This window comes from Pongo abelii, chromosome 2 (genome assembly GCF_028885655.2).
Source record: "Pongo abelii isolate AG06213 chromosome 2, NHGRI_mPonAbe1-v2.0_pri, whole genome shotgun sequence".
In the NCBI taxonomy this organism is placed as follows: domain Eukaryota; kingdom Metazoa; phylum Chordata; class Mammalia; order Primates; family Hominidae; genus Pongo; species Pongo abelii.
In genome coordinates this window covers 116,186,553-116,199,348 of record NC_085928.1, presented here as the reverse complement: position 1 = coordinate 116,199,348, position 12,796 = coordinate 116,186,553, and the positions used below count along the sequence as shown (strand labels likewise).

Sequence of the window (12,796 nt, the reverse complement as noted above, 5' to 3'; positions counted from 1 at the left end):
AGGAGGAGGAGGAAAGAAGAAGAAAGAAGGAGGAGGAGGAGATGGTAGAGGAGGAGGAGGAGGAGGAAAGAAGAAGAAAGAAGGAGGAAGAGGAGGAGGTGGTGGTGGAGGAGGAGGAGGAGAAGGAGAAGAAGGAGAAGGAGAAGAAAAAGCCAGGCAGCTGCTAAGCCCTTTATATGCATTGTCTTGTTTCCTCCTGATTCAGCTCTCTTCAGCAGGCACTATTCTATTAGTCCTTCAGCTGAGGAGGACTCTTTAGCCTTAGAGAAGTTAACCAACTTGCACAGGGTCACACAGCAACTAAGTGAAGAAGCTGGGACTTCAACCCAGGCCTATGAGACACTGAAGCACCCAGTGCAGCCTTATATCTGCAGCTGTCTAGTTGCTCGGGGTTTCCTGGCAGGAGAACCTCTTCTCATTGGGAGCCTTAGGCCTAGGTGGCCAAAGCATGAATACACTCAGAGCAAAGACAAGGACAATGATTCCTTGCCTGACCATGTGTCAGGCCACGTATCTGGTATTGTGTCTTTTCTATGAGAGGCACATGATCAGACAGGGGATGTGCAGAGGGAGCAGCCAGGTGGAGCAGGATGGAAGCTGTGTATATGATTAGAAGATAAGGGTGTGCCCTGGCGGGAACAGAGGCACTCTACCAGGCTCTGAGGGGTTGTCTCTGGACCCAGTGCAGAGACAAGCAGAAGAAGCTTGGCCTGATCTCAACTGTCCAGAGCAGGTGGGGATACCCAGCAAGGCTGGATGCAACGGCAGCTCTGGGGACCCTGATGTGACCATGGTTTGTCCTCTTGGCCTCTGCACAGCCACTGAGTGGTTAGTGGGCGAGCACCGGGCCCACGCCATTATCCTGGAACACTGCTTTTTCGCTGTTGGGGCCATGTTGCTGACGGGGATCGCCTACAGTCTTCCCCACTGGCGGCTGCTGTTTCTGGTGGGTGGGATACTTGCGATCCCCCTCATCTCCTATATCTGGTGAGCAAGCGAGTACAGGGCATGTACAGGGCTGGGTCTGATGGGCTGGATGTCGACGAGTATGGAGGGTCCTTGAAGCTTTGGGAATGGGTGGGATTTCCCCTGGGAGAAAGTGCATGTGGATGGGATGAGATAGGAAGGTGCCAAGGGCAGAGCCTCTGAACCTCGGCATTAACCTCCTCCCCGACCCAGAGAAGACCCTCAAAGAGATGTCAGAGAGGTGGTCAGAAAACCAGGAGGAAGAGTGTTGAAGGCCAAGGGTTTAAGGACAAGGGAAGGGTCAGTGTTGAAGGCAAAAGGGGTGATGCTGGGAAAGGGTCTGCCAGCCTTGGTGACCTTGAGGTGGCTTCACTGCAGTGGCAGAGGGTTGAGGAGTGACTAGGAGCAGAAGAAATTCAGCCAGGAGATGACTTTCATAGAAAGAGGGAGAAAGGGATGATTTATATGGGCAACTAAGACAGAGTCAGGGAAGAGTATCAGATGTTTTGAGTGTAGGGGAGTCGCAGACAGGAACCTAAGAGATTAAAGCTGGGAGAGGACAACTGATGGGGCAAAACTTGGAGGAATAAGGGTTGAGAACAAAAGTGAGATGCCAAAAGAAAGAAGGTTAACCTTGGGCAGGTGGGAAAAGAGAGGGACAAAAGAGAAGGCAGAGAGGGAGGTGAGAAGAAGCTGAAAGAACTCACGTGTGAAGGGTTAGGCAGTTCTGCATGAAGCAATGATCATATTAAATCTTGACATTATTACATTTATTCTTGACCCCTCTAGAAGAAGTATGCTACTCCCATGTCATGGGAGGTGGGGAGGAGGGAGAACTGAGGCTTCAGAGGGTGGAAATAACTTGTCCAACATCACACAGCTAGAAAGTGGGGCACCTGGGATTTGAACTCAGGGGCTGTCTCCAAAGCCCCTGCATTTTAACTGTATCATATGTAGTAAGAATGATAAGAGATGGGGTTAACAGCATGGGGGCTGGGCGCAGTGGCTCATGCCTATAATCCCAACACTTTGGGAGGCTGAGGTGGGAGGAGCGCTTAAGGCTAGGAGTTTGGGACCAGCCTGGGCAACATAGCAAGAACCTGCCTCTACACAAAATTTTAAAGTTAGCCAGGCATGGTGGCACACACTTGTAGTCCCAGCTACTTGGGAGGCTGAGGTGGGAGGATCACTTGAGCCCAGGAGATCATGGCTGCAGTGAGTTATGATTGTATTACTGCACTCCAGCCTGGGCAAAAGAGTGAGATCCTGTTTAAAAAAAAATTCAGTCCAGTTCAATTAAAAATTTTAATCTTACATCAGATCCACAGCTTTTTCCTGGCCCCTTGCTCAGGATAGTGGCCAAGGGGGATGAGGTCTGTTCTGACCTATTGTTCTTCCTCCTGTCTCCTTGTTCTGATTTTCCAGGTTCTAGGCATGGAATAGGGACATCAGATAAAATAGACCAAAGACTGACATGGAAGGGGCTATTATAGTCTCTCAGGGTCCTCTGTAGGGTAGATATTCAAATGCCATCACTCTCGGGTCCATTCGTGGGTCTTCTGAGCATTGGAATTTCCTAATGCTCCCAGTGCTCTGTTTGTGACCTCCCTCAGCTTCTGTCCCTGGCAGTTCACCCCATAGCCTCTTTCTGTAGGGGTCTCCTCATCCTAGCAGATGGGGTACCTTTAAGACAGCAGGGTCCACTTGGCCAAAAAACCCCACTGTTCCCCAGCCTCCACCCTATTGTGGTGGGCTGCTCCAATCAACCTCCTGCCTTCATTATACCCAGATGAGAGATGGGCATCATTCTCTGGGTTTATGTAGGCCCTCAAACTCCAGGTGGCACATATTAACTCTCCTATAACCTCTCTTACTGTCTAGAATACCAGGAAAAGCCCCCATGTTTCTGAATTAGCAAGTTCCAGCCAGAGTGGGATGGCAGATGTCCTTTTTCAAAGGCAGTCCCCTCGTCTATCTAAGGAGTTCTCTTGAACTCCCCTTTGCCTAGCTCGAGTAGATGAGAGTTGTATGGGGAGTGAGGAGGAGAGATTCAAGACCCTGTCACTTCCATGAACTGGATTCCCAGCCTCTATTGGTAGGCTGTTAGCAGTGAGCACCAATGTACTATGGTTGCTCAAGGTCCCTCTTTTGTCATAGTTGTGTCCCCTAGGCTTTGGCACTCTGGGCCTGTGATGGGAGGGGCAGTACCAATGATCTCTAATGTATCTTTGGGGTTATTCTTTCAGTGTCTTCATGGATAGTGCCTGGCTTCTGCTGATTTGTACTAGCCTCCTTATCAAACAGTAGCTTGGCCACATCCTTGGTGTTCTCTCCCAAACACACTGTGTTATTCATGGAAAATGAATAAACCACATGGCCAACATGAGCATTTGACAAATCTTTAAGTTCTGCTTCCCTTTTAATTATAAATTCTAATTTGTTTGTCTCTTCTCACATTTTACTATAGGTAGTCAAGAGAAGCCATACCACACCCTCAACACTTTGCTTAGGGACTTCTTCCACTAAATGTCCTATTTCATCACTTACAAGTTCCTTCTTTCACAAACACTAGGGCATGAATACAGTTCAGCCAAGTTCTTTGCCATTTTGTAGCAAGGATTGCCATTTCTCCAGTTTTTAATAGTTCCTCATTTGCATCTGAGACCTCATCAGAATGTCTTTATTGTCCATATTTATATCAACATTCTGTTCATGACCTCTTCAGTGCATTTGTTACATTTCTCCCATTGTGTCCTCCCTCCCATTCTCTTTGTCCTTGAGAGTTGGTATCCTTTTTTATTCCTGTTTTTTTCAGTGGACATGAGGCCAATCCCCCATCTTTTTGAAGAAGTCTCAGTTTAATGGCTTTCTTTAGGAGAGTTCCACAGCCTTAGAGTGGAAAATGATGACTGATTGCTGAACCCTGGTGGGAGAGAGGAGGAGCAGGGCAAGTATAAGGAATGAAGTTGTCTCTAGTGTCTTGAGTGTATGTTTATGGCAACCAGCCAGAGTCCTGGTCAGGGAGGGAGTGGTGGTGTAAGAAATCAGCAGGCAGAGTTTTATTAAAAAGTTATACCACCTTAGGGGACTGAGGCTGTACCAGTCCCCAAGTACATAGCTCTGCCTCTGTGTCCTTGGGCAAGCCTTTATTCCTTGAGCCTGGGAGTAAAATGGGGATAATCATATTAGGTCCAGGTTTGGGTGAGGATTAAACAAGACTATATGCACAAAGGCACCCAGCATCATTTTTCACACATAAGTGCTTTTTATGCTAATCTGTGTGGATTCTGACAGCCTGAGAGGATGAGAAAGAACAGAGAGGAGTTATTCTGAAGTCAAAGGCAATAGAGATGTTGCGGGGGAGAGATAGGACAGAGTAGAGACCTTTACTCACCCCTCCATTCACCCAGGCAGAGTGCTGGGCACTGGGGTCAGACCCAGGGTCCTGCCCCCTCACACTCCTCAGGTTGTTGGGGAGACAGACAGGGAACAGGAGAAATCCCAACTAAGGGCATGGGGGCTCTACAGGAGGCTGTGGGCATGGAGGTTGGAGCCCTCAGCATGCCTGAGCAGATAGGGGTGGCCCCCTAGGTAGAAAAGGAGAGAGCTCTCAGTGATTACTGAGGGCAAATCAAGGAGGCTGGAGAGAGAGGCAGCCGGTGGTCAGGGTGTCACCTAGCAGCAGCGGAGGCCATGTGAGGCTTAGACAGGGGAAAGGCTGACCGCCAGGGAGGAGCAGAGGGCAGCTCGAGGTCAGTGGTGGCCTTCAAGGCCCTGACATCTGAATCACCTCATGCTGGCACAGGATGGCCGCAGCTGAGGCCACAAGAGAGCCAGCAGGGGGTCTCTGGGCATCATAGAACAATGAGATAAGAGAGGGGCTGGCCACGCAGGATTCTCCCGGAGTCCCCGCGGTGGCTGATGATGAAAGGGAAGGTGAAGGAGGCCAAGCAGGTGCTGTGCTATGCCGCAAGTGTGAACAAGAAGACCATTCCTTCAAATCTGCTGGACGAGGTAAAGGGCTTCCGGCCAGGAGTGGAGCCGGAGCAGTGGGCTATGGAAGGGTCTCTTCCCTCCTCATCCTTTCAGGTGGGACATTGGTCCAGAGGGTGCCCCCAGTCCACTGCTTAAGGACAATGGTGACAGCAAAATTGAACCCTGCCAGGGAAGGCCAGAAGCCAGCTGGCACTTTCAGGGACAGGCAGGCCTTGTGGGTGCCGTGGGGCTGGGGAGCAAGCTGGGGTCTTGGCCCTGCCTCTGACTGGTCCTGCTTGTTCTGTAGCTGCAGCTGCCCAGAAAGAAGGTGACTCGGGCCTCTGTCCTGGACTTCTGTAAGAATAGGCAGCTCTGCAAGGTGACCTTGGTGATGAGCTGTGTGTGGTGAGTATCCAGGGCTCACTGGCAGGGACCGCGAACAGGTGCGCAGGCTGGAAACTCTAGGGAGAGGATGGGAATGTTCAGGCTGCAGGGGACGCAGCCCAAGGACACAGATCACAGGTCTCTGTGCTTATTTCTCTCCTCCTACCCTGACCCTTGATGCTCTGCCTCTGTCTTTATTCCTGGCTCCGTGTGTGTGTGTGTGTGTGTGTCTGTGTGTGTGTGTGTGTGTGTGTGCGCGCGCGCATGCACGCACGCACGCGCACTTGCCTCCTGGCTTCAACCAGGTTTACCGTCAGTTACACCTATTTTACGTTGAGCCTGAGAATGAGAGAGCTGGGCGTGAGCGTCCACTTCAGACACGTGGTCCCCAGCATCATGGAGGTGCCTGCCCGGCTGTGCTGCATCTTTCTCCTCCAGCAGATTGGGAGGAAGTGGAGCCTGGCTGTGACTCTCCTCCAAGCCATCATCTGGTGCTTGCTTCTCCTTTTCCTCCCTGAAGGTACAGCTCATCCTTCCTCTGTGGGCTGCCCACAGCCTTCCTGCTTCCCAAAACCTCTCCCCAGTGCCGCCTGCCGTGGCCGGCCACCTAGACACCCTGGGAATCAGCCTCCTACACCTATAGCCCACCCACCCCACAGAGGCCCCAGCACCTCCAATCCCTGGAGCACTGCCCTTCCTGGGTGGGATCCCCCAGACAGGGCACCCACACTCTCTCAGAGGCCTGAAAAAGGAGGGTGTACTTTCCAGAGGATAGCAGGCAGCCTTCTTCCACCAGATTCCAATCCACCTTAGAAGTAGGTCTAATGGTTACATGTGAATAAATGATGGCAAAAATATTCCTTCAACTGCTGCCCAGGCCCACCTGTCATCTGTAGCCCCTTTGACTTGGAAATGCCTGTTGTTCTCTGTAGCTTCACCAGGAATAACCTGACCACTGAAAAATTGAGTGTAATGTGGGGCTCAGCACTCAGGAACAGCTCTTGTATGGAGGCCCCTCCCTTCCAGAGGGGCTCAGTGCCCCATTCCTGCTGGCTTAGCACTAGAAAAGGAAACAGGAAGGGCTGGTGTTATCTTCAGAATCTCAAAGAGCCCTAAACAATGGATATGCCACAGGTCCTAGAGCTGGAGCGATCTGTGCAGCACATGGACTTAGAATGACTGCCTGCAGAGCCCTTTCACAGTCGCAGCAAGGGCAGGGGAGGCTAGATCCGGGCCTGCCTGGAGGGGCTCCCTCCCTTTCTCCAGGGCTGGAATTGTGCGTGTCTGGATTAGGACCCTTCCACTCCCAGATGCTGGCAGTGTAGATTGGCTAACACAAAATGTGGAAACAAATTCATTATTGAATGTTAATTGCCTGGTGGTTTTTAAAAAAGCAGGTCTACACTGAGTCAAGCAGAAATATGTAAACTCCGAAGTGTGAGAGAAACTAGGAATGGACTCCCCAGTAAATAAAACTGGATCTCTGATTTCATCCCAGAGACAAGAAAAGCCAGGACTGGAATGGGAGTAAGGCTGGGGCAGGGTCCTGCAGAGGCTGACAGGCAGGCAGGCAGGCAGGGGCTGAAGCCCCCAGCTTCACCAGGTCTGAGGAATGGGCTTTCCCCAGTTTCCCCTTCATTGTGCCTGTCTAGTTGGCCAGAGAACATCCTGGAATGTTTGGGACCCATCCCAGCCATTAAGGCCCCAGGAACCAAACAGCCCCTTGCTCTGACCACCTTGCAGAGCCCCGGTGGTACAGCCCTGAGCAGGGGTCCCAACCCACAGGACACAGGCCTGGCCCTGAGTGGATCCCCAGTGGGGTGAGGAAGCTGCAGTTGGGTGAGGAGGTGGAACGATGACACAGCCTTGGAGGCAGAGATGGGGGTGTTGGGCGTAGCATGGGAGACAGTGGCCTGAGAGGCCATGGGGGTCCCAGGGGACCTCCCCACCCCTGCTGACCAAATCTGCACTGCAAATGTCATGCCTTCCAGCCTGGCTGGACCTCTGACAGCCTGCCCCTCCTCTGATGGAATGCCTGAGCCTGCTGGCCAGCTGGGCAGGTGGTGGCGAAGGCTGTTCAGATGCCTTCTGGGAGGGGTCAAGGGAGGGCTGATGGGCGGGCCTCCTTCACCCGCCCAAGGGGAGGATGGCCTCAGACTCAAGTGGCCACGTTGTCTGGCCACAGAGCTGAAATCCATGACGATCTTGGTGCTCACACTCGGAAAGTTCAGCCTGGCCGCCACTGTCACTGTGTTCTTCCTCTACACCGCTGAGCTCCTCCCCACCGTGCTCAGGTATGGGGTCTGGTGGGCAAGGGGGCCATGGGGACATGCGCAGGGACTGACAATGACAAGATTAATGCAGCAAGTAAGACAAGCATTCACCTGGTGACAAGCACTGTGCTAAACAGTTTACATAAGTGATCTCGTTTAAATACCACCAGAAAATCCCCCCAATTCCATCGCTAACCCTATTTCAGATGCAAGACCAGACAGATAAAGGCACTCGATTAAGGGCAGACAGAGCAAGCAGCAGAACTGGGATTTGGCCCCCAGGCAGCCTGACTCCAGCCCCTGCCTTGCACTCACTGCCTGGAAAGTGTTTGGGCCACTTGGAGGCTCAGATCCTTCCCTGAGGTTGGCGATAGGAGCACTATCTTCCTGCCTGGCTGGCATCACTGCCTGTGTCCTCTGCCCGCACATCCACATAATGCTGCATGGTTTCTGCCTCTCCCCCTCCTCATCCCCCTTGAAGGAGGCCCAGAAGAAATTATTGCCTACTTGGAATCACACAATGAAGACGGGACAGGGTGGAGACTGGAGGGTGTGGGTTTTCATGTAGCTGCTGGCCCTGCCCAGCCTCTGAACCTGGCAGACCCCTCAGAGGAGCTCTCACCTCCGCTTTCAGGGCGACAGGTGTGGGGCTGGTGTCTCTGGCCTCGGCGGCTGGAGCCATCTTGTCCCTGACAATCATCAGCCAGACCCCTTCCCTCCTGCCCATCTTTCTCTGCTGCGTCTTAGCCATCGTGGCCTTTTCCCTCTCCCTCCTGCTGCCGGAAACGCGAGATCAGCCCCTCTCCGAGAGCCTGGGCCACTCCTCACAGATGAGGTAGGTGTGGGAGCCTCCTGGGCTGTGCCAGCACGGGGCCTGGCTCTGAAGCCTTGGCACAGAGAGCATGCGGGGCATTGTCCATCCCCGCCCCTCTGCCGGAGAGCCTGTGACCCGAAGGCTGCCATGTCCGCAGCAGTCTCCCCGCTCCTCTGGCTGCTGCTGTCTACCTGCTCCCACCCAGCCTCTGCCAGTTCCCATCCTGCTGCCCCTCCTGACCCTGCCTGGGCCATGTCATCTCCTTTCCTTGCCCCTGCCTGCCTGTCTGGATGGGCACATTGCCTTTGGGCATACCCTCCAGGGGCACTCCTCCCAGAGGCTCCCTCTCCTCCCAGGGACAGGTGACTGGCTTGAAACCGACTCTGAGTACATCTCTTTTCCTGTCTGAACTCTTAGTTCCTCATAAAAAACCCAGTCTTGATGAAGGACTCTGGCCTCTTGGCCCCAGCAGCCCAGGACCCCATTTGGGAACTGGGCTCCACCCAACACCTCCGTGAGCACTTCTGGCCTCTGATCTCCCAAGTGTCCCCTGGAGAAGACTTGTCATGATTGGCAGAACCATTACTTATGGGATTTGGGCCAATGAACATGCTCTCCCTGGACCTGAGGGGACCCAAGCACCAGTGAGGAGCAGAGGTTGCCCAAGGCCCTAGAGTGTCCTCTGCTCTGTGCCACAGAAGTCACTGCCTCTGGCCTTTCTCTGCCCTCCTCCCTAGCATCTTCCTCCTGCCCTCCCTCCCTGCTGTCACTGGAACCACACATGCTAGGCACTGTGCCAGGGCTTGACTGTCAAAGGTCCGAGGTCAGCACTCCCCATCCTTGAGAAAACCATAGCTTTTGGGGAGACAGGTAATGCAAACAGTTACTGCTAGAGGACTCTGACAGTGGGATATACAGGATCTGTAGGAACCTAACAAGGGAAGAAAGTTAATTTGGGGAGTCAGAGAAAATGTCATAGTGACATCTGAGTAGGGCTTTGAAGGATGGATAGAAACTTGCCCCACTGTAGAGAGAGGAAGTTCAGCGCTGCACAGGGAGAGAGGATAATGGTTATGGGCACAGGTCCATGTGCTGCAACCTCCTAGTGTGTGCACGGAGAAGTTACCTCATACCTCTGAGACTCAGTCTCTTCGTTTGCAAAGTGGAATGAGAACAGAGTAATAACAATAGCTAAGATGAATTGAGCATTTGTTATGTGTTAGACCCTGTTCTATACATGCCTTATCTCGCTCTATCCTCAAAACAATCAAATGCAAGGTAGATCCTGTCACTATCCCCACTTTACAGATGAGAACATTGGTGCACAGAGAGGTAAGGCCATGTAGCCCAGCCATCCTCTCCCATGGGTTTTTTTGAGAGGATTAAACCTACATAAAGCAGCTGGCACAGGGTCTGGCATGTGGCAAGTGCTCAGTAAATGCTAGCAGTGAAGATGGTGGACCAACTTCAAAGACAGAAAAGAGAAGGGTCTCGCAAGGGTTGGGAGATGGAGCAGGCCTGATTCTGGAGGCTCCTGGCAAAGCTCAGCTGGGGACCTGCTGGAGTGAAAAAGCCTCACCTCTTGGGAACGCAGGGTTGGGCGCTGCTGAAGGCACAAGCCGCTGCTTTTCTCAGCTTCCAGAAAGATGTGGCCCTGGACTTATCCTCTGATGGCTCTTTCAGGAATAAGGTCAAGGACATGAAGACTGAGGAAACATCATCTGATGATATGTCCGAGGAAGCAGCCAAGAATGTCATTCTCAATGCCCAGATCCTGAGATTGGACCCATACCCTGTCTCCAACCCTGCCTTGAAGCAATTCAATAAAGAGGAAGCAAACAGCCAGGCTCCCTGAGGGCCAGGCCCCCAGACCATCTTGGGTTGGAATTGAGTGGCCAAGTGTGGGGTCATGGATTCCAGGCCACAAATTCCAGGCCTAGTTCAGTCTGGGGGGCAGGGTCAGTCCTGCTCCTGGGCCAGCCCTTGACATTAAAAAAAATGGCCCCCCTTCTGCAGGAGGTCTGCTGTGATTCATTCCAATCAAGGTACAATGTTGCTCTTGAGATGGCTGGGCAAAGTTGCCCATGTGTGGAGAATGCAGAGGCCCTGGCCTGGAGGAAGATGGGTTAGACAGACTCCTTAGTGTCTTTGTCTAATCGTTCAGGGACAGTGAGGAGCTCTCTGGATGGGGGCAGGGGAGTGGGCAGGACAATGTCTATGAGGGCCAGAGGTGAAGTGAGGGCGAGACTGTGCCTGCACACCAACCATACCCGCTAGCCCACGCATCCACTAGCACGGCGAGTTTCCACCTGAAGCACAGGCTGAGGACAGATTTCAAAGCTCCATTTTATGCACTAGTCAGGGCAGGGATGGAATGTAAAGGAACATTGAGAACTTCTCTCATTTGTCCCATTGCATAGGGCTTTCTCACCATCTTTCTGCTGATGCTGCAAATAAACATGGCCTTGGGAATTACCCAAATCGGTCCACATCCCTGGGGATGCTTTCCTGATGGCTCCACCCTAGCTGACCTCTGGCCTCCACCACTCTGAGGATAAGCCCCCATACCCCCAGCTCACACCCTAACTGCCCTGCAGGTGATTCTGCCCTTCCCAGCTGGCATGGGGGTTCTGCCAGGCAGGGCCCAGGACTCCTCAACCAGACTGTGAAGTCCTTGGGTCAGGCCTTCAGCACTACCTCCTCTCTCTCTGTCTTACCTCCTCCACGCTTGCCTAGTTTATTGGAAGATCATGGGCTTGCCGAGAATAGCTCTGGTTTGACTCCTCATAGCCTCTGAGGGAGGAAGACAGGTAAGCAAGTCAGTTCTCATGGAGCCAGGGCAGCAAGGCCATGGATCTCCCAGGCAGGTTGGAGTCCAGTGAAGCAGGGAGTGGCCTCCAGCATTCCCAGCACTCTGGCCCAGCACACTGCTTTGCACATGTGCTCCCAAGCTTTGGGACACCAAGAAGCTGGTGTCCATGCCTTTCCCTTTCAGTGTCATTTTCTGTGCCTACTGTTCTTAACTGAGTTTCCTAGGAGGGTCTCCAAAGTGGGGTTTGAAGGTCCCAGAAAGTGATCTCACAAAGTATCTGTTCATAGGACCACAGGATGCTCGAAAAGTCTCTGTTGCTCTTTCTGGCAGAGGCCCATGTGAGCTGTGATGCCAACATATTGGCCTTATTTAAATGCCTCTCCTCAAGTTACTTTGCCAGGAATCACCTAGTGCCATAGGGAACAGGAGGAAGAGAGGGGTCAGGACAGAAAACTGACGGGGCCGTGTGGGTGTGAAGGAGCTGGTTGTACAGGCTGTGGCTGTCAGCAAGACCAACTGCACTCCTACAACGCTTTCAATTTTTCTTAGGTGGCCAAGGCTTGTCAGTCAGTTCCAGATAGGACCTACCTAGTTGTTTACTGAATCAATGGCTAATAATATTTAGAGTTTGACATTATGTATTTTACTAGACTAGACCCATGCTGTCCCATACAGCAGCCACTAACCAGATGTGGGTATCGAGGGCTTAAAATGTGCCTAGTCTGGGAGGCCAAGATGGGGCGGATCACCTGAGGTTGGGAGTTCCAGACCACCCTGGCCAACATGGTGAAACCCCCTCTCTACTAAAAATACAAGAATTAACCGGGCATGGTGGTGGGCGCCTGTAGTTCCAGCTACTTGGGAGGCTGAGGCAGCAGAATTACTTGAACCCGGGAGGTGGAGCTTGCAGTGAGCCGAGATCACACCATTGCACTCCAGCCTGGGCAACAGAGCGAGGCTCCGTTTCAAAACAAAGAACAACAACAACAACAAATGTTGCTAGTCTGATTTGAGAAGTGCTGTAACTGTGAAAAACACACTGGATTTCAAAGGCTTAGTACAACATAAAACATAAAATATCTCAATATTTTTAATATAGATCACATGTAAAAATGGCAACCTTTTGGATATATTGAGCAAATAAAACATTAAAATTAATTGCACCTATTCTTATTAATTTATTTTAATTTTACTTTAAGCTCTGGGACACATGTGCTGAACGTGCAGGTTTGTTACATAGGTATACATGTGCCATGGTGATTTGCTGCACCCATCAACCCATCATCTAGGTTGTAAGCCCTGCATGCATTAGGTATTTGTCCTAATGCTCTCCCTCCCCTTTCCTCCCATCCCCTGACAGGCCCCGGTGTGTGATGTTCCCCTTTCTGTGTCTATGTGTTCTCATTGTTCAACTCCCACTTATGAGTGAGAACATGCGGTGTTTGGTTTTCTGTTCCTGTGTCAGTTTGCTGAGGATGATGGTTTCCAGCTTTATCCATTTCCCTGCAAAGGATGTGAACTCATTCTTTTTTATGGCTGCATAATATTCCACGGTGTATATGAATTGCACCT

At 51.9% G+C, this 12,796-nt stretch overlaps 1 protein-coding gene across 26 annotated transcripts in view; it reads left to right on the top strand.

The window, feature by feature from the left end:
• The window catches only part of SLC22A14 (solute carrier family 22 member 14), a 38,154-nt gene extending 25,772 nt beyond the window's left edge, over window positions 1-12,382 (top strand). For 6 of the 26 annotated variants that reach the window (XM_054552288.2, XM_054552297.2, XM_054552298.2 and 3 more), the window contains 7 exons: window positions 819-987; window positions 4,860-4,980; window positions 5,249-5,346; window positions 5,631-5,845; window positions 7,511-7,619; window positions 8,233-8,433; window positions 10,096-12,382. In XM_054552288.2, the coding sequence (XP_054408263.1) occupies window positions 819-987; window positions 4,860-4,980; window positions 5,249-5,346; window positions 5,631-5,845; window positions 7,511-7,619; window positions 8,233-8,433; window positions 10,096-10,267 (1,085 nt within the window). In that variant the 3' untranslated portion in view covers window positions 10,268-12,382. The remainder of the gene's footprint in view (window positions 1-818; window positions 988-4,859; window positions 4,981-5,248; window positions 5,347-5,630; window positions 5,846-7,510; window positions 7,620-8,232; window positions 8,434-10,095) is intronic. The other 20 variants (XM_054552294.2, XM_054552311.2, XM_054552308.2 and 17 more) reach the window with 5 other exon arrangements.
• The last annotated feature ends 414 nt before the right edge of the window (window positions 12,383-12,796 follow it).